The sequence below is a fragment of the Pygocentrus nattereri genome, chromosome 9 (genome assembly GCF_015220715.1).
Source record: "Pygocentrus nattereri isolate fPygNat1 chromosome 9, fPygNat1.pri, whole genome shotgun sequence".
Classification (NCBI taxonomy): domain Eukaryota; kingdom Metazoa; phylum Chordata; class Actinopteri; order Characiformes; family Serrasalmidae; genus Pygocentrus; species Pygocentrus nattereri.
Window position 1 is genome coordinate 7,058,990 of NC_051219.1, and position 25,348 is coordinate 7,084,337.

Here is a 25,348-nt window from a genome sequence, read left to right on the forward strand (position 1 = left end):
TGATGGACTGATGTCAGTTTTCAGCTGAAGGTGTGTAGCGCCCTCATCGCTCTACAGTGAAGACTTGTGCGTGTGTTTAGGAAATCAGTCCGGGGGCTTGGGTTCCAGTAGTACATGTCAAATTTGTAACAACTCCTTAGTACTGACTGGATTATGTTGCTAGGTGACCAACAGTACTTAGTAAATTAAACAGACTGTAAACAAGGCAATGTTACACGTTTTAGCTTGACTCCAACTGCAGTTTAGTTCACTGCTGCTTATTTGCTCTGTCTGGATTAGTTTTTAGCAGGGATAGGAGCTAAATAGCTTCTGTGCCCTTTTTTGGTCTGTTCAACAAAGCAGAACAAAGTGGAGCAATTATATGAACCACATTCAAGTTACACAAAACACTCAAATATATTCCCAGGATGAACAAACATGCCCTCCTTTTCCTGTTTGTTGTACTAACTCAGTGAAACACATCGTTGGTACTATATAGCGAGCATGCATGCATCTACCCATGCCAGCTAGAAGCCAATGGGCTTAGTGTCTGAAGCGGCTGCAGGCCCCTTTCGCGGCCTGGGTGCGTGGTGGCCTTAAAACAGTACAAACACTGGCCACTTCACTCCGTAGAGCCAACAAAATGAAAGGAAAGGGAGCTGGTTCGCGCTCGGAGTTACCTCAGTCCAGTCGGTCAGAAGGAGGTGTTTTACTCACGCCCGGAGGCTCCGGCCTTCCCGGAAGATGCTCGGCCTGACGAAAGTTCCACTCATACAGGTTTGCAGATACAGATATTTTGGAATGTACAAACTCATGATTAACATTGGGCATGGTAAACTAAAGAAGGAAGGGGAGAATACATTAGTTAATTATAAAAGAAAAAAGGGGGGGTGGTGAGAGAAGATTGAATAATTAATTCTCTGCCTCGAGATAAGACATTAGCAATTGCCAAATTTGCCAGAACTTATGCATTTTCTGATTTGAGTTGTAGGTCAGTTGCTCTAATGGAAGTACTGTTGTAACCTGGGAAAGCCATAGATCAACAGATGGAGCATGAGGAGTTGACCACAAAAGCAAAATATGAAAAACAGATGCTTTGTCCTATGTCTTTAGTACTTTTAATTAGGGAACATAATTCTAGCATATTCTGTTGCAATTATACTTTAACTTGACTCTACACACCCGTTTCTGAGTTATGTTATTGAAAAGGTACAAATCGTACCTTTGAGGGCACGTTTAGGCTGTCTGAACATTACTAAACGAAACATGTATGTGCGCCTTTTTCTGACTGAGATTTAGATCAAGCATTTTTAGGAAAGTCTGCGCAGGGCTGCTGAAATCTTTGTAGAATTGAGTGAGTTCCGCGTTAAACTATTTCCTATGACCCCAAACCCCCCCCAACCCCCCCCCCCCCCCCCCCCCCCCCCCCCCCCCCCCCCCCCCCGTTTAAGTTTCGATTCAGTTCACTTCCCGCAGAGCCGCAAAAACAGCGGAGAGATGGAGAAGAAGGAGCTGTAGAAGAATCAGCGATCACACACAGTCATGAACTGGTGGTGGAGTAAGTCTGACTCTGTTTTACCAAGTATGATAAAACTGCGCCTAGAAAAACAGAAAGAGAAACGGAAGAACACGCTCTTTCAGCTCAAAGTGAAAGTAAACCTTAAAGCCTTCTGTGTTGGCGTAGGATAAAGTATTTATTGCGCTGAAAACGCTTCTTTCGTGACAGCAGAAGTTGGTAGGCAATATATATTTAATATTTCTGATCTCTGAATATGTATCGTGTTTATCATCGCAGTGTATTGCTGGTGTATTGTGTAGATCGTATTTAAGCTCCACATGTGCACAACCCCACACACATTAATCATTTTATATAAATACCTTAATAACATAAGATTTGAACTATAATATGGGTCACGCGGAAAAGGACGCCTCTGCGTTGCGCTTGTTGACTCTTGATCTGAGGCGCATTCGGGAAGTTCACATTTGGTGAACGTGGTAAACTTGCAAGGGCAAAACGACTCTGCTCTTAAAGGCGCAAACACCCACCACCAACGAGGTGGAAACCTCTGAATTTGATTTCAGGGTGGCTCGCGCCTGACCAAAATCTTTCCGCTCGTGCAGTCCCTGTTTATGTACATGCAGGGTAGCGAGACTCTTCTTATACTGCTCATTATTTAGATTTGAAAAGTGTAGCAATTCTCCAAGCTTGCTTTCAGTGTCTCACTTCTGTATCAGAGTATCAGTGACTTGAGTAGTTAAACTTATGTTGATAAGCCAATGACAAATAAGCCTACATCAAGAAAGGTTTATTATTATTGCTGATTGTAGCGATGCTGATCCAAAGCTTGAGAGGAGGTTTATTTGAAACGAGGTGCTGGTATTTAATGAGGTTATTGTATTTAACATAATTGCAAATTTTGTTTTCTGTGATTGAACTGAAATAGGCGATCTGATCTTTTCTTCAGGCCCTAATTAATAGGTTTTCAGTGTAAGCAATTAAGAAAAAAAGAAACCTATTTAAAAAAAATTGACTATGATATTTCTGTTGGCCGCTATGCTTTATAGTTATAAACAGGTGGGCCTTGGGGTGAAAAAGGTTGAGAACCCCTGAGATACATGATACTTATACAATGAATATGCTGGTTACCAGTGAACTTTCTCATGCAGATTGTAGTTTCTTATGTGTAACAAAACAGCTTTAATTTCTCATCTAATCACTAACATAGTCAACTATGGAGACTAGCCTAAACTGAGCAGCTACTGGAAACAGACTAAAGCATGCTGGTTTAGCTACAGCAATGTTGTGAGTGTTTAAAAAAAATACGAATTATGAAGTTTTGCATTTTGCAAGCACAATATGTAAATTATGCTCATAAACTCTTACATTTTATCATAGCAGTGTTATATGTTAGTTTATAGGTTGTGTGCTGTGTACCTGATAGCTGTCCCCATTTGGTTTGGTAGGTCTGTGATACTGTGGCTGTGCTGCTGAGTAGGTTGTATTATCATAATGGTGCTGTTTCTATGTTTAATCTGATGAATGAAGGAAAGTAAATACCCTTCTGAAAGTACCGAGGTCCAGACCTTGATGTCATCATAGCAAGTTACGGCAATGTTTATGTTATAATGAGTGTCCATTTTCTTTTGCAGGTAAGTCAAAAACAGAAGGACATCTCCCTCAGGAGGATTCCAGAATACAACACACCACTGGTAAATCATTCACTGAATACTCTTATATTCTGAAATGAAGACTTTATCCTCTCTGTCTCTCGCTATATATATATATGACTGCATTTGAAAAAATGCTTAACATTGTGTGATGTTTGATCTGGAACATCCATTTTATTTGTGCCTAACCAGCATTAGCTTACTAGGTTTGCATTTCATAAGGTAGCAAGAAAGCTAACGTTATTCCAAGCTCTTTTGTAATAGCTGCCAAGATTTTGTTTCAAACTAGCCAGCCAGTTAATGCATAGTTACTCCATCATTTTGCTAGACAATACTGGAAATGCTGTCCCTGTCAGGTCAGTGAATGACTGAGGCTAATGTGTTCATTCTGGGCCCAGATGTTTAGAAACATCTTTAAGTGTTAAGATCATCTTAGCTGGTGGTGAGAGTGTACAGAGTGATGCTTGTTGTACCATTTACGAAGTGCTTTGTGGAAACTCCATCAAGTGAGGCCTTCAGATGAGCTAATGCTAGAATTAATGACCTTTTTTTCTTGATTCTGCCTGAAAGTGTAGCCATGTGGATCAGTGTGCTAGACAGCGTTATTTAGTGAGTTCATGAACAGGTGCATGCAAAATCAAGAAAAGAAAACAGCTGGGTACCAGTTGGTATTTTAAAGTCTTAATTTGTTTGAAATTACATTTTATAAATTCAAAGCTTTAAAAGTATTAAATTGTCTTAAATTAAAAATTACAAGTTGTTAGATTTTAGTCTACAGACACGTTTTGTGTGTGTGTGTGTGTGTGTGTGCACTGCATTATAAACTTGTATTCATAGTAGTAATACTAAGAAAGTCTGAAGATATACTCTGCACTATGCAAACAATCTGGTTCTGTTGATGCTTTGCTGGATAGCTTCAACTGAAAAACTGTCAGTGTTGTGGATGAGATTGCACCAGTTAAAGGTAAAACTTTTCATGTCATGCCACAGACAGTGCTATAGAGAAATACTACTGCAGTTCTCCAAAGCAGGGAATGCAGGAAGGCTGAATGCAGATGGTGTCAAATCAAGCTTCAATTTACTAGTCTATCTCACTATCTCTCAGACTTGACCCATCTCAGCATATGACATATTTGGATATCAAGTCTCCACCCAGCTGTCACAGCTGCATGAACTTTCAAGTTTTAAGCCACTAAACTATAACTAATGACCTTCAATGTTTGATGAACCTACCATTATACCTTAGACAGAATTTCCAACTATCAAAATGATATTATAAATTGTTTGTGATTCCCATTCATCCCCCCACCCCTTTCCTTGTTTAAGTATTTTTTTTTATTATTTAAATCAGCTCCATATGTTCTTGGAAAAACAAACCACCAAGAATTAAACTGACCATGTTACAAAAATCTAAATTGTATGGAGGCCTTGAAGCTCCTAACTTTCAAGAATCTCTCCTCGCTAATCAACTGCAGTACATTATCAAACGAGTTAAGCCCATCTAGTCAGATGAACCTGGGAGAGATACAAACTCTGACCAGTGAAATCCCAATCAGCCTGATAGTCAAACACCCTTGTTTTACAAATCCAAATGATGGCTGCTATTCTGACAGCTTGGTGGACACTACACACAATCACAACTCTCTCTCACTAACACCAAGTAAATATGAACCCATACGGCATAACCCTGACATCCCACTTACCAAAAACTCCTAAACTCCCACAGAAAAGGGTACAACATTTCAAGCACATCTTTCAGAATGACAATTTTATATAATTCTTTAATCTAACCCAGACATGGCATTTAGAGTAACCAGTACTTTGAATATCTACAAAGTAAAATCAATTATATGCTCAAAAATCAAGAAAAATGATCGAACATGTCCCAACTTCTTTGGACCGTGTTGCAGGCATCAAATTCAAAATGAGTGAATATTTGCAAAAAACAATAAAGTTTATCCGTTTGAACATTAAATATCTTGTCTTTGTAGTGTATTCAATTGAATATAGGTTGAAAAGGATTTGCAAATCATGTTCTATTTTACACAACGTCCCAACTTCATTGGAAATGGGGTTGTCAAGGAAATGGGAAGAAGATCTCAAAGTTACTCCCAATACTGATTTTTGGTCTAGATCTTTAAAAATGTCTACAACTCAATTAACATAACATATGCACAGAGTACACTTCACTGGACAAAAATATTTAAAATGGCATTTATAGACTTGCTGCTCACATTGCTCACTAAACACCTCTGATATCTACATTCAGGCTGTGTTGGACTGTACACCCATTAAATTAAACACTTTGGCAACAAATTATTGATCAGATAATCACACTACCCCCCCCCCCCCCCCCCCCCCCCAACTATCATCATCACTTTGTCTGTTAGGAGCCATACCACTAGTAAGATTACAGAACAACAGCAGCGTTCTAATAGAACTAGCCATCACCAAAAAACTATACTAGTGAATTGGAAATCAAGGAGGACCACCAACATCACTCACTGGAAAACATACTTATAAATTATATTTTTTTAGGCTCAATCAAAAACAAATCCACTAAATTCGGCTTGACCTGGTCAACATTCGTTAACATCCTACAACAGTGACCTCCCAAACTCAGTTAAGCTTGTCCCATTGAAGAAAAATACCCCCCTCACAACAGACTCAGTTCTTTTAGTTGTTGAAACAAACACTCCACGTTTTTGCTAGCCTGCCCATAAATGCCACCCCTCGCCACACGTATACACACACGTACAAACACACATAACAGATTGGCATTGTCAATAGTTATATAATAACAAAGCACTATAGGTCCTTCTGATGGCAGGCTAATAAAAAAAATAAGAAGATGACCCTGGACTACTCAGATGAAAAAAAAAGCTTCAGATCCAAAAGGAAATCTTCAAAGAGAGTTTGTGTACAAAGCTTGTCAATCCTTCTCCTTCAGAATTATCAACAATAATATTAACAATGCCAAAGCACTCTTTGCCATGGTTGACAAACTGACTAAGTCACCTAAACATATGGCCCCTGAATTGGTATTGGCTGAGAAATGTAATGAGTTTGCATACTTTTTTAACACTAAATTCCTTAGTATGAGACAGGCCATATCCACCAATGGGCCTGTGTTCTCTGCATTTCATGATTAAGATGTCCACCTTTAGTGCTATCAATAATGAAATTTTAATCAAAAGTTTTCTCAAATCATCCACGTGTAGTCTTGACCAACGAACCAACTTTTTAAAGAAAGTGTTTCGCTCAATAGCAGTGGACATACTTCAGATAGTAAACACCTCACTCCTGCTGGGTGATTTTCCTAACACATTAAAAACCGTAGTTGTGAAGCCTCTCTTTAAAAAGAAAAATCTAGAAGCAAGATCTACTTGGCCTTCTCCCCCGACAACTACAGTCCCCTTGATTCACTTTGTAAGTGCCTTGAGCTAATCACTAACTGGATGGCATTATGAGAGATTAGTTTTTCAGGAATAGCAATGAAAGGCACAGACTAGCTCTCTATCTGGATTCAAGATCCCTAAAATCTAAAGATCTAGCATGTAACCTTGGTGTAATGGACATTGATCTGTGTTTTAGCAGTCATGTCAAAGCAGCTTTTAAATCAGCATTTTAGCTCCTTTAACCATATGTGATGTTGAGTTCTGTGGGACCCATTTTAAATGTTAACCAAAATTAAAATTGATGTGATTTATTATTATTTCAACCTCAGATTCTTGGCCTTTGCTCATTTTCCATGAAGAACATATAAAATAACACATTTTAAATGACTTCACTCTGTTTACCCCTACACATTTATATTACACATGTGGTGTTGGGCTGAACCTGCTGGGAATAAAAGTGTGGAGGTGCTGTGTCCTTCACTCTGTTCTCCTCCTACATGGCCTGCTGTGTGTGTGTGTGTGTGTGTGTCTGTGTGTGTATGTGGTTGTATATGTGTACGTTTGTGTGAAGGTGGACAACATGGACAGGCTGCAGTTGCTGGCTGCTAACCTTACACTGGCCACTTGTAATATTTTAAACATCTGGTATTTTTACATACATTGTTATGGCTGTATTGATTTAAGAAAAACCAATAATACGGTGGGTCCACCAGATTACTGAGTAACAAAAACATGAAAACCATACAAGGGTTAAGAACGTCAAGATTAGCGATTTTCTCACTAAACTAGATCTGAACAAACTCATCCACTTTGACGAATCAACAGAAACCAGATGCTCATGGATAAAAAGGACAATAGCAGCTTTACTTCCAAGATCACAATCCAAAAACGTAGTCAAATAACAGGTGAGGGTTACATCTAGAAAACACAGCAGAAGTGTTATGGTAAGCATAACACGAGGTGACTGTGACTGTGAGCGCTGATAGGAGTGCAACAGAGAGTCAGAAGTCATGTGATTCCCTGGAGTGGTCTGAGCAATGGAGTCCGAGCAGATTAAAAATGTGACTTCACTAGAAAAGGACTAAAAACATTCCTATGTGAGCAGCTTTCAGCTCAGTTAAAACACTGGTTGTTCTACTGCACTTCCCTCTCCTAACAGAACTTTATTATCCTTATATCCATGTGTAGAGCATTACCAACCTCTAGATGAGTGAGTGTTTGACCCACAGTTATCACAAGTGCATCTGCGAAGCTGTGCGTTTGTCTGCTGCACTTGCATACTGCCAGTCATGCTGAGCTCAAAATTCTGCTGTGGTGAAATGAACAGCAGCTGATTGGCTACCAAGCTATGTGGCACACTCAACAGTTGATTCCACTTGCAGTGGAATCTTCCAAGGTCAAGGAAGTTCTATTGCATCAATGTACGCATTAAACCACCATTTCTATGGAACAGGATACTTTGGCATGACAAGAAAAAGTTTAGCTGAAGCCTGCCATCCTCATCGCAAAATGTTATGAAGTGTAAAATTTTAAAGTAAAATCATTCCAGAATGATTCTCACTGAACCTAAATATATTAATGAATGTTAATGTTAATTCTATAGAAAAATATATTCATCTAATGTGAATGCCACGTTTTTGCATGGACAAACAAACATGCATGGAGAGAAGCAGTCATTTCCAAAGATCTCTCTGATGTCCACAAACATACACGCCATCTGCATACCCCACTCAGACATACATTTCATGACCTTAAAAGGCAGTAGTCAGAATGCATGGACATATGTTTCGCATTACCTGAAACTTGTTAAATAAAGTGGACTGTTGGGGTCTGTAGCACACACATTAGCCTCCCTGGGTCCAACAAATTGTGCTATTTTTCAGTTATTAGTTTAAATCTTTATTTTTTTCCTGACATTAGTACATGACTTATGATTACCATTACCAGACCCTGCTTCAGATAAGGAAACAGACAGAAACCAATCACAAGGACGACCTGCTGCAGAAGCTTTGTGAGCTCAGTTTGCTGAGAGAACCAAACTCACAGGGCCCTGCTTGCATGCTACGCTAAAAGCTAACACTAACCGGCCGGCTCTACCATCCATCCTGACCACATCATACTCCAGTGGACTGTTTTGTTTTTTACTGAATCTACAGCATTACTGTTGTGGCATTTAGCTGGATAGGCTGGCTTTGTTTTGTGCTCTGTGCTTGTTGCAAAGTACTGTTCTCCGCTGGTGAAGTTTGTGATTGTCAGATGCAGACATTTATATTTTCTGTGGGAATTCCCCTTTGCATTCATAGAAGCAGTCTACATCCCCCGCCCAAATACAAGCAACCAAATTCAAGGCCACCACTATTGTCACTGTGTCAGTATCATCCATTCACACTTGCACCCATCATGAGGTGCTTCAAGAGGCTCGTAATGAGGACCCAGCTGATTCCTTCATTGGATCCCTGCTGTTTGGGTATAATCCCAGATGATACCATAGCCACCACTTCTTATTTAAAGGACACTTATGTTTTTTCAGCATTAAATGCCATAATTCCTCATCATCTATTTGTAAAGGTGAGTCTGCTGGGCCTGAACACTTCCCTCTGCAATTGGATCCTGGGCTTTCTCACTGATAGACAATCAGTCCGGATTGGGAGCAGCATCTCTAACATTATCACACTATTCACCGGAGCCCCCCAGGGCAGTTTAGTCCATTCACTGCTGTTCACTTTCACGTCTTACTACTGGGCAGCAGCTCACAGTTCAAAACACATCATAAAGTTTGCCGATGACGCTACTTTGGTTGGTCTCATCAGCAAGAATGATGAGTTAGCATAAAGAGAGGAGGTGTGCCAACTGAGAGACTGGTGCAAAGTCAACAGTCTTTATCTGAATGTGGACAATGCAAAGGAGATGGTTGTTGACTTCAGGAGAGCACACTCACGTAGACATACATACATATACACACTGACATGCCAAAAGTCATTAGACAGAAGCTACTACTTTATGTGAACACCCTTAGCTTGGTGAAGTGCAGCAACTCAATGTGGCATCACTTCCACAAGTGGACAGAAGACGACTGGAGAGATGTTGAGCGGTGCCTTCTGGATAGCCACCCACAGCACTGTGGTGTTTGTAGGTACAAGATGTCTGGTGAGAATGGACCTCTTTACTACATCCCATAAATGTTAACTCCCTAGGCCTAGCAGTTTACCTTTAGCCCTTTTGGCTATTGTATGAATACAAAATAGGGCACAGAGATTATACAATACTGAGAAAATGTAGAGCTGTTCAAAGCAGGATGTAATATACTATGACATTAGCAGATAGCCTAGCGTATATGAACGTAGCAGTCACTAAGGTAGCAACTAGAACAACAGAAACAAAATACAATATTTGGTTGACCAGATACAGTATATAATTAAATGAATTTCAGTTTGAAATACAATAATTATACTTAATTCCAATATCTAAGACACAATCTGGAATGGCAGGAAGCAGTAAGCAAGATGGTGTCATTTGTTATATACACTGATATGCCAAAATTCATGGGATAGCAATATTCCTGCCTGTTTTTTAAATGGCAAAATAGGCGTGTTACAGGGATCTGTAGTAGATAATAGTACTGTCTGTTCATGAAGACTGATTCACTGAACAAATGCCATCAATGGCTATATGAGATAGAAGACACTGACCTCTATTTGGCATAACTGCTCCCTCCTTAAGTTGCACCTAAATGCAGCAGAATAGACTGCAAAAAGACTACTTCATTAAAATGACTGGCCCATAAAGAAGATGGAATGCACAACAGGTGAGGATTATTCAAGACTCCTAGAGACTGCTGAATCTACTGCAACTTATTATAAACAGTAGAGTCTGAGTATTTCCATTATATAGGCTGTGGTTGACACATCATCAGATAATTGCCCCAGTCCCTTATTTGGCAAATCAAACTGCAACCCCTTAGGAGTGCAGGAAATAACAAAAATAATATGCTTCTATTTTGTTGACTTCTGCATCCCAGCTGTCAGATTACTAACCGGTGGAGACCACATATTTGCAAGCCCTACAGGATAAAGAGGTATTTGGGCCTCTTTTAAAATGCAATTCCTATGCCCTAGGGCATGGTATAAATGCTTTAATCATAGTTCTAAAAGCATGCATAAACTCCTTTGGATCCTCTCTAAGCTGCTTAGTACTTTTAGCCATCATCTGTAAGTCAAGAGGGGGCAATAGTAGGTACACTCCAGTTAACCCACCATCTGCTCAAGGCATCTGTCTCTTAGGATCATTTCTTTTAGGCAAAGGAAAAGCAGGAACCTGGAGAGACCTGTAGTGTTGTTTAACTGTCTGTACTATAGAATATGTAGAGGTTGAGAGAGGCTACACAGCACAACACAAAAAAACAAAAACAAACAAACGATCAAAAAACAAACACACCACCCACCTTAGGAATTTGTATTTATATGTATTTTCATGCACATTACACATATGAACTTGACATCCCATTCTTAATCCATAGGGTTTAATATAACGTCTCCCCACCCTTTGCAGCTCTAATAGCTTCAACTCTTCTGGAAAGGCTTTCCACAATGTTTAGGAGTCTGTTTATGGAAATTGTATGGGAAGAAGCACATTTGTGAGGTCAGACACTGATGTTGGATGAGAAGGCCTGGCTCACAGTCTCCACTCTAATTCATCCCAAAGGTGTTTTGTTGGGTTGACGTCAGGACTCTGTGCAGGCCAGTCAAGTTCTTCCACACCAAACTGGCTCATCCACGTCTTTATGGGAGCATGAAATTGTCCAAAATCTCTTGGTGCTGAAGCTACTGGAACTAAGGGGCCGAGCCCAACTCCTGAAAAACAACCCCACACCATAATCCCCCCTCCACCAAACTTTACACTTGGCACAATGCAGTTAGACAAGTATCGTTCTCCTGGAAACCGCCTAAGCCAGACTCAACCATCGGATTGCCAGATGGAGAAGTGTGATTCCTCACTCCAGAGAACACGTCTCCACTGCTCTAGAGTCCAGTGGCGGCGCTTTACACCACTGCATTCCACGCTTTGGATTGTGCTTGGTGATGTAAGGCTTGGATGCAGCTGCTCAGCCATGGAAACCCATTCCATGAAGCTCTCTACGCTGTTCTTCAGCTGATCTGAAGGCCACATGAAGTTTGGAGGTCTGTAGCGATTCACTTTGCATAAAGTTGGTGACCTCTGTCCGATCACGGTACCACGCTGGAGTTCACTGAGCTCCTGAGAGCGACCCATTCTTTCACTAATGTCTGTAGAAGCAGTCTGCAGGCCTAGGGGATTGGCTTTATACACCTGTGGCCATGGAAGTGACTGGAACACCTGAATTCAGTGATTTGGATGGGTGAGTGAATACTTTTGGCAGTGTACATTAGGTTAGCAGAGAACTAACATCAAATTACCAATGCTGAAAAAGGAAAAGTTTCCATCTTTTAATCTTGGCTCCACTGATGGCTCTGAAAGCCACTGTTCATCATGTCCCTTTGTGCAACTGAACATTATTTAGTAATACTTATTTTAGGGAACACTTTTTGAGGTTTACTTTTATTTCTGTGTTTTATAACTTTTATTTTTATGTAACATGTAAACGTTTGTTTATATGTATTAAGCTTTATTCACTCAAAGGTCAGTGTAATTGGAGATCCGTTTCTAAAAATTAAATATTGTTGTATTATTAGTTATAACTAATAAATACCTTGTTAATTATATAAAATTTTCATCTTATTAGTGTATTATTGGCAACATTTTATTCATACAGGTTCAAGGTATTATCAGCTGACTTCTGGATTTTAATCCATGAGTGCTATTAAGAATTTAATAAGTCTCTTATAGTTTAAGATGTGTTCTATATTTTAAAGTAGAGTTTTAGTCACCACTAATAGACAAAGTAGACATACAAAGTAGGATCACTCTTCAACTAACAAACCCCAACCCCCTACCCCCCTCAACATCAACAGCTCTGTGATTTCCTCTGTCTATATCTAGAGACCTGAATTAGGAGAGGAACACACTCTCCATCACCAAGAGAGCTCAGCACAGAATGTTCTTCCTTAGACAGCTGAATAGCATCAACCTGCCGCAGAGTCTGATGATCCAGTTCTACACAGCAATCAGTCATTAATAACCATCTGGCTTTGTTCCTCCACCTCATATGAATGAGCCAAACTCCAGTGCATAATCAGGACAGCAGAGAGGATCATTGGATGTAGCCTGTCAGTGCTTCGGTACATCTACAACAGCAGAGTGACGAGACACGCTGTCAAAATTACAGCTGACCCCTTTCATCCCAGACATCACCTCTTCCAGACAATCCCCTCGGGTAAAAGAGAGAGAATTCCCAGAGCTGTAGAGCTCACCAACCACAGTTGACATCTTTAGTTTCATAGTACATTTCTACTCAAATCTGCATATGTACATATTCACACTCTCTTTAGCTTTTCCATAGTACTTTATTATTCTTTAATCTATATTCTATTCTATTTATTGTTTTATATTGTATTTTTCCCTTAGATTAATACTTGTTAACAGTACTTGTGTTCTTGTCTGGTCTGTTCGGTATGTTACATGTCATACATGTGTGCACTCACCAAGACAAATTCCTTGTATGTGTAACATACATGACAAAATAAAATTATTCTGATTCTGTGATCAAATGATGCACATTATTGTTTTGAATTTATAAAATTAAATAAAAGTAAATGAACTCAAATAAAACTACATGAGTTTTTACAATGAAAATAAAATCAGTAATTTGAACTGCAGCCCAATCTGATCCTGATGCTGAACATGATAAAATGTTCCTCTGATATTTTGTCGGCTTGTCAGACTGCAGAGCTCTAACAGTGTTTATTAGCTCATAGACTCACCCACATGGAGTGTCTGTATAAGCTTTTAAAGTTAAAATATTGTTTCATGCCTGGTTTGAAGAGTGGCCTGTCTTTCATTTGCAAAGTAAAAAAGCATAATGTAAAACAGCTAATAGCTGACTGTCGGTGTTGGCTAATCAGCAGGTCTTCATGAACACCCCACTAAGTTTGCCATTCACTAAATATTTACCTAATAGAAGCTATCTGAATCACAAAAGCCTTTATGGCTTGCTGACATGTCCAATGAATTTCCCAGCTTACCTGGTTTAGTTATTCATTAAGCCTGTCCTTATGTGACAATATCAGAAAAATGGTGGTACTGTTAGTGTCTCTAAGCTAAGTAAACAGACAGTTAGCTAGGCTATGACCTACTGATCTAAATCAATGTTATTTAGTTTAGCTATTATTGATATGAATCACACACAGTGCTAACTTACTCATTATTCAGACTAATTGCGCAACCTTGTCTAAATGTCCTACTGTAGCAAATATTTATAGATAGAGCTATATGCAAAATTGCAGGTAGGTTATTTTGATAGCCCAAATCACTCAAAACTGAAGTTTCTTATGCAGTAGCTTCTAATGCACCAAATTCTTGGTAGAATGTTTTTGTTCTACTTTAAACGGTACAGCAGTTACATTCTGGTACCTCTCATGCATAATCACTGTTTTTGTCCAAGTACACTTTCTCTAGTGTTGAAGTCCATTCAGCCAGGTTTACACAGATAAACAAAGTCCAACTTTTTTCTTTAAAAATTATTATAGGCACGAGCAATTTAATGCACAGGCTTACCCAAGTAATTCTGGTCCCTGAGTGTTTTTTTTTATTTCTTAATAAGATTTATTTATTCCCTCTACCCAAACTGTTAACAGGTGTACACAGTCAAAGGGGGGGGGGGGGCAATATTTATTAAGCCAGTTTCTAGGATGATGAAATTTGATTTGGCTCTGATTGGATCTCTCTTTGACGTTGTCCTGGCATATTGCCTGTAAAGAATGTGAGACAAACTTTAAGTTTTTAAAAAATTGTTCATGAATTTACATGCCAACATTTTTTTTACCTCATTGACAGAATTCATTTTCTTGTAGCTCAAGGGATCACCAGGAATCAATAAAATGAGAGAACTGGATTGTATAATACTTTTATAATATAATAGCTGAAATTATAAATGAGACTTTTGTAACATGTGATTGATTGTATTTACAGATAATAAAGTTACACAACAAGAATTAGAATGGAAGTATCTGAAAGAATGGAAAAAGCAGCAAAGAACAAGAGAAGAACAGCTAAGGAAACTAGAAGAGCAGTTAGTGGAACAGAGAACGCAGTTGAAGATTGAGGAAGATCAGCTGAAGGGGAGGGAAACCATGCTCTGGAGACAGGAAGAGCAGATAAATCAACAGAGAACGCAGTTGAAGAATGAGGAAGATCAGCTGAAGGGAAGGGAAACCATGCTCTGGAGACAGGAAGAGCAGATAAATCAACAGAGAACACAGTTGAAGAATGAGGAAGATCAGCTGAAGGGAAGGCAAACCATGCTCTGGAGACAGGAAGAGCAGATAAATCAACAGAGAACACAGTTGAAGAATGAGGAAGATCAGCTGAAGAGAAGGCAAACCATGCTCTGGAAACAGGAAGAGCAGATAAATCAACAGAGAACACAGCTGAAGAATGAGCAAGATCAGCTGAAGGGAAGGCAAACCATGCTCTGGAGACAGGAAGAGCAGATAAATCAACAGAAAACGCAGTTGAAGAATGAGGAAGATCAGCTGAAGGGAAGGGAAACCATGCTCTGGAGACAGGAAGAGCAGATAAATCAACAGAGAACACAGTTGAAGATTGAGGAAGATCAGCTGAAGGGAAGGGAAACCATGCTCTGGAGACAGGAAGAGCAGATAAATCAACAGAGAACACAGTTGAAGAATGAGGAAGATCAGCTGAAGGGAAGGGAAACCATGCTCTGGAGACAGGAAGAGCAGATAAATCAACAGAGAACACAGTTGAAGATTGAGGAAGATCAGCTGAAGGGAAGGGAAACCATGCTCTGGAGACAGGAAGAGCAGATAAATCAACAGAGAACACAGTTGAAGATTGAGGAAGATCAGCTGAAGGGAAGGGAAACCATGCTCTGGAGACAGGAAGAGCAGATAAATCAACAGAGAACACAGTTGAAGAATGAGGAAGATCAGCTGAAGGGAAGGGAAAACCAGCTAAGGACAAATGAAGTGCTTTTCAATGAATGGAAAATACAGTTTCAGAAAGATAAAGATCAACTAAAGGAAAGACTACACCAGCTAAGGAGAGACGAAGAGATGATAAAGGAATGGGAAATGCAGTTTAGGAAAGATAAAGATCAACGAATTGAAATAGAAAATCAGATAAGGAGAGATAAAGAACAGATAAATGAAAGGAACACACAGATTGAGAAAAAAGAAGATCAACTAAAGGAAAGAGAAAATCAGATAAGGAGAGATGTAGAACAGATAAATGAAAGGAACATACAGACTGAGAAAAAAGAAGATCAACTAAAGGAAAGAGAAAATCAGATAAGGAAAGATGAAGAACAGATAAATGAAAGGAAATCACAGATTGAGAAAAAAGAAGATCAACTAAAGGAAACAGAAAATCAGATAAGGAGAGATGAAGAACAGATAAATGAAAGGAAATCACAGATTGAGAAAAAAGAAAATCAACTAAAGGAAACAGAAAATCAGGTACGGAGAGATGAAGAACAGATAAACAAATGGAAAATGAACTTAAAGGAAGAACAAGATAAATTAAAGAAACAGGAAGACCAGCTAAGGACAGAGCAAGAGCAGATAGAAGAAAGTAAAATACATTTAAAGGAAGAACAGGATCAGCTGAAGGGAGAGAAAGAGCAGCTCAAAGTAGAGAATGAGGAGCAGACAAGAAGAATGGAGGAGCTAAATGAACAGGAAAAGAGGCTGAAAGAATTTAGTACAAATCTCTGCAGGCAGCAGACTGATTTAGTAAAAAGATCACAGGATCTAAAGAAAAGAGAGGAGAGGAGAGAGATACAGTTAGAAACGATAGAGAGACTGGAAGATGAGATGAACGCACAAAGCACAATGATTGAACACTTAACAAAGATGAAACAAGAAAAGGAAGAGGAGATGAAAAAGGATGAAGAAAGTAAGAAAGAGCAGGCTTTACAGATAGAGAGAAATGATGAGAAACTGAAAACACAGGAAGAGAAGCTACAGAAGCTTAAAACTGACATACAGAATATGAAGAAAAAGAAGCTGAGAGAAAAACAGTGGATAGAGGAGGAGAACAAAACTTTAAAAAGACAATGGACAGAAATAGAGAATGAGAAAGAGAAGATTCAGAAACAAGAGAGAGTCAACAAAGAGGAGATACACAGACAGGAGATAGAAAAACTGAAAAATGCAGAGGAAATAAAAGCTCAGACAGCTCTGGTACAGAAGCTGAAGCAGGAGATGAACAAGTGTGAAGACACCTTACAAAGACAGAAGAATATAAAACAGATAAATGAGAGAGAAATAGAGCAACAAACCACTCAGCTTCAGGAAAAGAAGATAAAGATTAATACACAGAAGGAGGAGACAGAAAGACAGGAGAGAGAAATCCAAACAAATGGCAGAATTATAAAACAAGCAAGGAGGAAAAAACAGACACTGGAAAAACTGATACAGACTGAAGAGAAACAACAACAGTTAAAAACTGAAAAGTTTCAGAAACAGGTCACTGAGCTGGAAAAACAAAAGAAACTACTTGAACAAAGTGTGACTTTAATGAGATACAAAGAGAAGAGAAAGAGAGAAGAGCTTAGAGAAAAGCAGAGGGAAGAGCAGAGAGGCATCAGAGAGAAAGATGTCCAGATTCTGCAGGACATTTATGACCAGCTGGACAGCAGATGTTCCTCATCAAGCTACATGCAAAACTGTGACACAGAGGGAGTCTTAAGAGATAAACTGAGAAACATTGTTGAGAAGATGAAGATGGAGGAACAGACTGATGACCTAGGTAAGAACTGTATTAAGCTTATTTTTCACATTATGTCTGCAGTAACACTTTCTATGAATGTCATGTTTGTAAGTATCTACAAACACATTCATAACATGTTATAATGCATTCATAAAGCATTATAAACATGTTTCTAAATATTTATAAATATGAATTCCACTGAATTACACGTTATAGCCATGTTTATTACACATTATTAATTTTTAATATAATGCATTATAAGTAGTGTTAATAACATGTTATATTGTCAGTGCCAAAGAAGTCAGTTTCAGCTTGGAGAGCATAAAGTAAAAACAAGTACAAAGGTCATTTACGCCCTGAGATTTCCAATGTTTTATTTCTCCCTGCTGGTGCTGTTAGGGCTGCATCTTTGGGGCTTCAGCATATTCAAATGCTTTTCTGAACCAGTGCTCTCACTTTACATGTTACATCACAGCAAACCAAGTACCCATCAGCCCCTCCCCTGAACCTTCTCTGACATCACAGTGTGAAGTGTGAAGTGTGAAGTTACGGTGGGGTGAAGGCCTGGAGAGGTAGAGGCGAGAGAGTAGAGGGCTATCATTGTAATTTGTTCCCTCACTGGTTTTTACATCAAGCACTAGTACCCTTTACTCTGTAACCTCCCTACACTACACTACAGTAATGCTGATTTCTGCTGGTGTTCTATTTGATATGCAGTGGTAAGTGCCAAGCTGACGGTGGTGCACATTGACTTTCCCACATTGGGTAAAACACTGATGGCAGCACTAGTTTAAACTCTGACATTTAAAGCCTGTAATGAGCTTTATTGTATGTGTTTTAGTGTTTCAGTAAATCCTTCAGTAAATACTTCAGTGTGAAGCTTCACTCTTATTGCTGGAGGAGGCTTTAGTACAGTACGCTTCGCTTTACTTAGAGTGGTTTAATACAATTTAGGAGCTCTTATAATTTATGAATACTACTTATAATGCATTGTTATCAATTCATAATTCATGATAAGCATGACCATAACATGTAATACATTTTTTATAAATATTTATAGCTATGTTTATTATGCCTTATAAATGCATTGTAACATCATATGAATGTGTTTATAGATACAAATGTGACATTCATAGAAAGTGTTACCATGCCTGCAAAGTATATTAAAACATGTTTTGGTACAAACATACTAAATAAATGAATGAATAAAAAAGTTATTTTATCTTAGTTTCAGTCCATTTACATTTTTACTGTCTAAGTGTGACACAAGAGAAATATGTACAATAAAGTGTTGTTTTGTGCAGATGATGCTTCACAGGATGCTGCAAGCACAGATGATAAGAAGGTAATAATAAATACCACTATAAAAAAATCATAATTCATAATTTATTCCGAATTAAAGGCCCCATATACGCATATAATTTTGCTCAGAAATGTACGTACAATTGGCTGAATGTGTAAGATATGTACAATTCTTTAGAAAATATGAGACTAATATACATAATACTCAGACAAAGCTATTTTTCATCACAACTCATTAGGTAATGCTTTCTTTTCTAGTCCCTTAAATTTAAGTATTAACCTAGTAAGAATGAGTTACACACTCTGATCTACTAGATCAATATTTATGGTGAAAATTATGTTAAGTTCTGAGAAAGTCTAATTTACAGTGAAATACCTAGCAGGTTCTGACTGAGTAATCAGTAATCTAAAATGCTGTGTAATTATTTTGGGTAATTTGAGATATAGACATTTTAACAAAATTACACTGAAGTGATTATAAGGTTCTATAAAGCAGATAAAGGGCAAGGGGGTAAGTATGAACATGCACTAAGTTTTATTGTAATGTCACGTTTAAGCAGGAGGGTAAATCAAAAACACTAACAAGTGCTTTCTTATACAGTCTAGGTTCAATTTCATTCATAGGTAATAAACAGTTATATATATGTAATAATATTTGTATTTTATTCATGTACAACCCTGTTTCAAAAAAAGTTGTGACGCTGTTCAAAAAAGTAAATAAAAACAAAATGCAATGATGTGCAAATCATTTCAACCCTATATTTAATTGAAAATAGCACAAAGACAACATGTCAAATGTTGAAACTAAGAAATCTGATTGATTTTAGAAAAATTAATGCCCATTATGAATTTGACACCAGCAGCACATTTTTAAAAAGTTGGGATGGGGGCAACAAAAAACTTGTGAAGTTGTGTAACGTAACGAAAAACACCTGGTGAAACAACTCATTTAGTTCATCTAATCAGGTTAACTGGCAACAGGTCATTTCAAATTCTTTTTGGAAATCGGGGATGCTATGTCCTCCAAGCTAAAGAGGGACCATGTAGCTTGTCATCAGCACACAGTTTAAAAGCCAACATCTCTGATAGTATGGGGGTGGGGGGTATTACTGCACATGGCATAGGTGAAGGCACATCTGTGAAGGCATCATTTATACTGAATGATATATACAGGTTTTGGAACAACATATGATGCCATCCAAAGTCTTTTTCAGGGCTGTATGACAACAGCATGGTTCTGTAGTAAAAGAGTCTGGGTGCTAAACTGGCCTGCGGTCTAGACTTCTTGCCCAAAACACAACAAAAGAGACAATCAAGCAAGAACACAAAAACATTTCACTTCCAAAACTACATTTGTTGGTCACCTCAGTTCCCAAGCACTTACAGAGTGTTGTTAAAAGAAGAGGTGATTAAAAACAGTGACAAACATTCCCCCATGGCAACTTTTTTGGAATGTGTCATTGGCATCAAAGTCAAAATGAGCATATATTTAAAAAAAAAAACAATAAAATCTCTTAATTTCAGGATTTAAGATTGTGCATATCATTGCATTGTGTTTTTATTTACATTTTATAGTGTCCCAACTTTTTTTGGAAATGGGGTTGTACAATTGTTTTATATCATAATTACCCAAAACCTTTATACATACTTAATCAGTTAATATGTAGAATATGTTGGGCATTTCAGTGTAATTAAGTTAGACTCTTTTGAGTCGTGTTAGCGAAATAAAAAACAAAACCTTCACTGTAAATTGTCATACTTTTAAAGTAGTTTATTAGTTTTAACTTTGTATATGAAACTCATGTCATGACAGTACCTGTGTACTGCTAAGCATTAAAATTCCTTAATAAAGAAAACTTAAAGATTTAAGAGGACACTTTTTCTAACGAAGTATTCACATTATAGAAATTTTGATGTTATCTAAGCATTCATGTTATTATGAAATAGCATTTCATTTAAGCTAAACTAACTAAGAGAAACAATAGTTTGAAGGAAAACTTTGGGATATATGATGTGTAATAACTAACAACATAAAATTTTCATATCCATCAAAAGAACAAAACTTAAATTCATAAATCAACCCTAAGTATTAATTTTTTAAAATTAATTACATTTCATTTATATAATAAAATTCAGAAGACATTCTGAATCAGAGATATTTTAAATTCTGACAAATGCTAAACCTATATAGTTAGCTAACTAGCTAGTCTATTCACCAACTGTTTTGTGACATTTCTATTTCCTCATCCCATCACACATTAAATCTTGTGTCTTTGTGGTGTTTTTTACCCATTAAAAATAAAGTAAGATGATGAATACATTATTTAAAAAAATCATAATGTAGTAAAATACATTGCTTGAAGATTTGGAGGAGTGCAGCCTCCAGTGCTTCTTCCAGTGCAGGCCTTTTGTCTTTCCCACTCACTCTAAGTACCTCCTGTGTGTGAGCAACCAAATAACTCTGCCCATTGTTCAGCATTACTTATGTTTTAATTGTTATAAATATGTTACTATTTTAATTGAATCATTAATTAATTTATTTGCTTTTCATTCCAGTTGCCATAACTAACTCAGTAAACTTAACAAACCTCATCAAAGTGAGTTCGCCATTTTTAAGTAAGGTGATTAAAGGATTGCATTAGAATTTGTACAACCCCATGTCCAAAACAGCTGGGACGCTGTGCAAAATGTAAATGAAAACAACATGTAATGATGTGCAAATCATCCAAACCCTATTTTTATTTGAAAATAGTACAAAGACAACATATTAAAGTATGTACACCAAATAAAACTAAATGTTGACTAATCCTACACAAATACACAGAAGTCAATATGGTGGGAAAGAAAAAAAATGTTTGTTTACATATTCTAGTATTCCATTGTTATGCTGTACTACACAGCAAAAGCACTAGGATTGTGTGTAGAACCACAACATTAAGATGTACAGTAATACAGTGATTATTAACTAAAAAACACCTCTGGGCTCCCTTATATACTATTGAGAATGTATCCTACCTATTAATCACCTTTTATGTTATTTAAATGAGAAACAGCTTCATACATTTTTACATATGACAAGGAAAAATAAAATAAAGTAAGCATGAATAAAACTAAATAAAGATATGAATAAAAATAATGATAACACTAATCTTTTTCAAAAGGTCTTTGAAGAAAATCTGGCACAAAGGACCTTTTGTGAAGAAATGGAACAGCATTCACACTCACGGGACATCAGAAAGTCAGCTCTGAAAAGTCTTACAGACACCCTGCAGAGTCTCAGTCTAGACAGTTTCTATCCTAATAAACTGACCATTGAAGCTGTATTCTCTATGGGCAGCTCAAATGAGAGACAGGCAGATAGTAATGTGGCTTTTAGTTACCTGCAGAAACTGATGCTGAATGCTAGAGTGAGATTCATGACAGAGGAAGATGAGAACCAGAGCTGCACCCTGTCCACTAAAACAGGTGGAAACTGGGACAGAAAAGATGACAATGGTATTAATTGTGTGAACAATGATGCGGGTAATGATAAAGTCAGATGTGATACTGTTGCCAGGGGTATCCTAACAGTCAGTGAAATGAAGGAACCATCAGACGAACATGATAATTTGGATAAATTTCTCAGTAGGAAGAATATTTCTAATAATGCTAAAGAAAAGGGAAAGATTCACCCAATGGATGTCCAGATGGCAGTTTTTCACTGTGCTGACAGTTTCCTCAGGCAGTACATGGTGACTAAACTCTCCTCCTGCCAGTTCGCTCTGCCACTGCTGGTCCCCAGTCCTACATCTGCAGACATTGAACTCCCTCTCTGGACGTTTCGGCAGATCAAGAAGACCTGGAGATCAAGTGATGGCACTAGCAATCTTATGCCAGAGCCCAGTGTTTTTCTGCAGGCTGGGCTCTGTTTCCACTTCCAAATCCCAGTTGCTGAGTTTAGTGATTAACCCAAAGCATGACACCTTCTTCCACAGAGACAGTCCAGGCAGCAGCAGGAACCACCTGTTCATGGAGGGTCTGCTAGAGATTGCTTGGTACTGTCCTTCAGGAAACAATGATGACCTTTTCAATGAATGCATTGCATTCTGCAATCTTCATGGTGATGCTCTAGATCACAGGAGACAAACTGACTTCTTCTCTGAACAGGCCACAGTCAATGTTGTTTTGATGCAAAATATTAAGCCTAATGACAGAGACAGGGAGTTGTTAGAAAAGCTCCATAAGTCTTCAAAGCCTCTTATATGTCTTAACTGTGATCTGCAGAAAGGTTCCCTTAAGGTTACTAATGGGCTTAATGTCAAAATTGGACTGAGAGGTAGAAAACAAGACGAGTTACATAAAGAACTGATTACTGCAATTGCAATTTGTTTGAAGAAGTGTAATTTCAGTCCGAAATTCAGTCTTGAGGAAAGCTCAAAGCAGGCCAAACAGTGTGGGTTCAGAGTTGATGAAGACAGTATGTATTGCCAGGAGGGGAAGACCAGAGCTCAGGAAGTTATGAAGCTTCTGGAGGGTGAAGACATCTCCCAAATCAAGGTGAAGTTAATGCCATGTCATGGGAAACTGTGGCATGAGTGGGCCAGGAAGAACAAAGGGCTTCATCGCTTGCATGGAGAAATAGAACATACCAGAAATGTTACACTGACAGAAATGAACGAAATAAGGATGAAACAATGTGGCAACAACCTCAAATTCATAAAAACTTTTGTAAAAAATCTTACGTCACACAGTACAACTCAGACACAGTACTTTGTCTGGTGGATCAGATATTTTTTTGATGACAAGTTTTCAAACAAATTTTCTCAACTTCATCTAAAATACCACAGCAAATGGCTTGAAGTGCAGAAGTTGAAAAACATACCTGAAAAGTCTGAACTATTTACGTTGCAAGAACAACTAGACAAAATCTCAGAGGAGCTGGCCAAAGTGACATTTGGTCTAGAGCACATTTACAGAGAAATGGGTCAGATTTATGAGGCTTGGGCCACAGTGCCTGAAGAAATGGGGGCAGATGTTTCTGCTTTCCCTGCTGTGGCTGCTGACCTCCTGATTACTGGACATCCACTGGAGCTGATGGATGGAGATGCTGCTCATGTCCCTTTGACCTGGATAGAGTCTGTTCTGGTTAAGGTCACCGAGAGACTGGGAGACCAGAGAGTGTTCGTGCTGTCTGTTCTGGGTCTGCAGAGCTCAGGAAAGTCCACCATGCTGAACGCCATGTTTGGGCTGCAGTTTGCTGTGAGTGCTGGCAGGTGCACAAGAGGAGCTTTCATGCAGCTGATCAGAGTGAAAGAAGAGGTTAAAGACCAGCTGAAGTTTGACTACCTGCTTGTAATTGACTCAGAAGGACTGCAGTCTCTACAGCTGTTGAGCAAACAGTCAGCACTTATTCGTAACAATGAACTGGCCACTTTCGTCACTGGTCTTGCAAATCTGACCCTGATCAACATCTTTGGGGAAAATCCAGCAGAAATGAAGGACATCATTCAAATCATACTTCAGGCATTTTTCAGAATGAAGAAAGTAAAACTCACTCCCAGCTGCATGTTTGTTCACCAGAACATTACAGATAACAGTGCTGGAGAGAAGAACATGGAGGGAAATAGAAAACTGCAGGAGATGTTGGATCAAATTACTCAAGAAATGTGCAACACACAGGATTCTGCAAATCTAATCAAATTCATACCAAATGTACATTACTTTGCCCAGCTGTGGGAGGGAAACTCCCCATTGGCTCCCCCAAACCCACATTACAGTGAAAATGTAGAGAGTCTTAAACAGGCCATTCTCAAAGCTGCAGCAGAAAAGAAATGTCTAAAACTCTCAGAGCTCAAAGTCCATATTAAAGACCTGTGGACAGCAGTGCTGAATGAAGACTTTGCATTCAGTTTCAAAACAATTGAAACAAATTCTGATGAATACTGTGAAGTCCAGGATGATGACAGCCATCAAGAAGACCATACATAAGACTAACTGAATAAAGGAGATTTAAATGAGTGGCTGGAGAGTTTTTCAGCTGAGCTGACAGTTATGATGAAATTTACTCTGCATGTCTGTTAAGGGCTCTGTAAATCAACCACATATCCAATAAATACGACAAATAAAATAGACATTTGACACAGTAAACAGACAGGACAGTGCAGCACTGACACAGCACTCATTTCTAAACATGAGGTAGTGAGGATAAGAATGGATTTCAAAAGATGTGTAAAGAATATAAGGCAGTTTTTTCAAGGACATGAAGAGATTCCTTCAGTCTATAGGTGCATTGGCAGAAGAATGCCACTGACAGTTGTGGATTCAAATGTAGAAGACAAAGGAAATCATGTGATCTTGTAATACTTAGAATATAAACACTGTTTCATTTTTTTCTGTCAACTTCTGGAGAAGATATCTATGGGTTATCTTTTCTTCCTAGCATTCAACATCAGGTACACCCCTGAACATGAAGGAATATCTTTAATAGTGGCCACAATTGGATTTATGATGATCTACCAAACCTAACAATTCTGGCATTTGACACATTCTGTGTATAGATGTATACAAGTATGCAGTGTAAACTAGTGCTAAAGCATTGCTTGGCCAGCATACTGGAAGCAGAGAAGGCTCTGTTCAGTGTCTTATTTCAGGGAATA

General features: G+C 38.3%; 3 protein-coding genes across 3 annotated transcripts in view; 2 read left to right on the forward strand and 1 right to left on the reverse strand.

Moving 5' to 3' along the window:
* Window positions 1-25,348, forward strand: part of LOC108415618 (protein NLRC5-like) — an 802,877-nt gene that overhangs the window by 496,694 nt on the left and 280,835 nt on the right.
* The window catches only part of LOC108415395 (NACHT, LRR and PYD domains-containing protein 3-like), an 843,678-nt gene that overhangs the window by 471,819 nt on the left and 346,511 nt on the right, over window positions 1-25,348 (reverse strand). The gene's annotated exons all lie outside the window — the stretch shown is intronic.
* Window positions 1,447-24,709, forward strand: LOC108413894 (trichohyalin-like). Its single transcript, XM_017686605.2, is given in 6 exon segments — window positions 1,447-1,537; window positions 3,130-3,189; window positions 14,649-17,450; window positions 18,716-18,756; window positions 21,875-22,563; window positions 22,565-24,709. Coding segments are annotated over 6 exon segments (5,724 nt in total). The 5' UTR covers window positions 1,447-1,521; the 3' UTR covers window positions 24,681-24,709.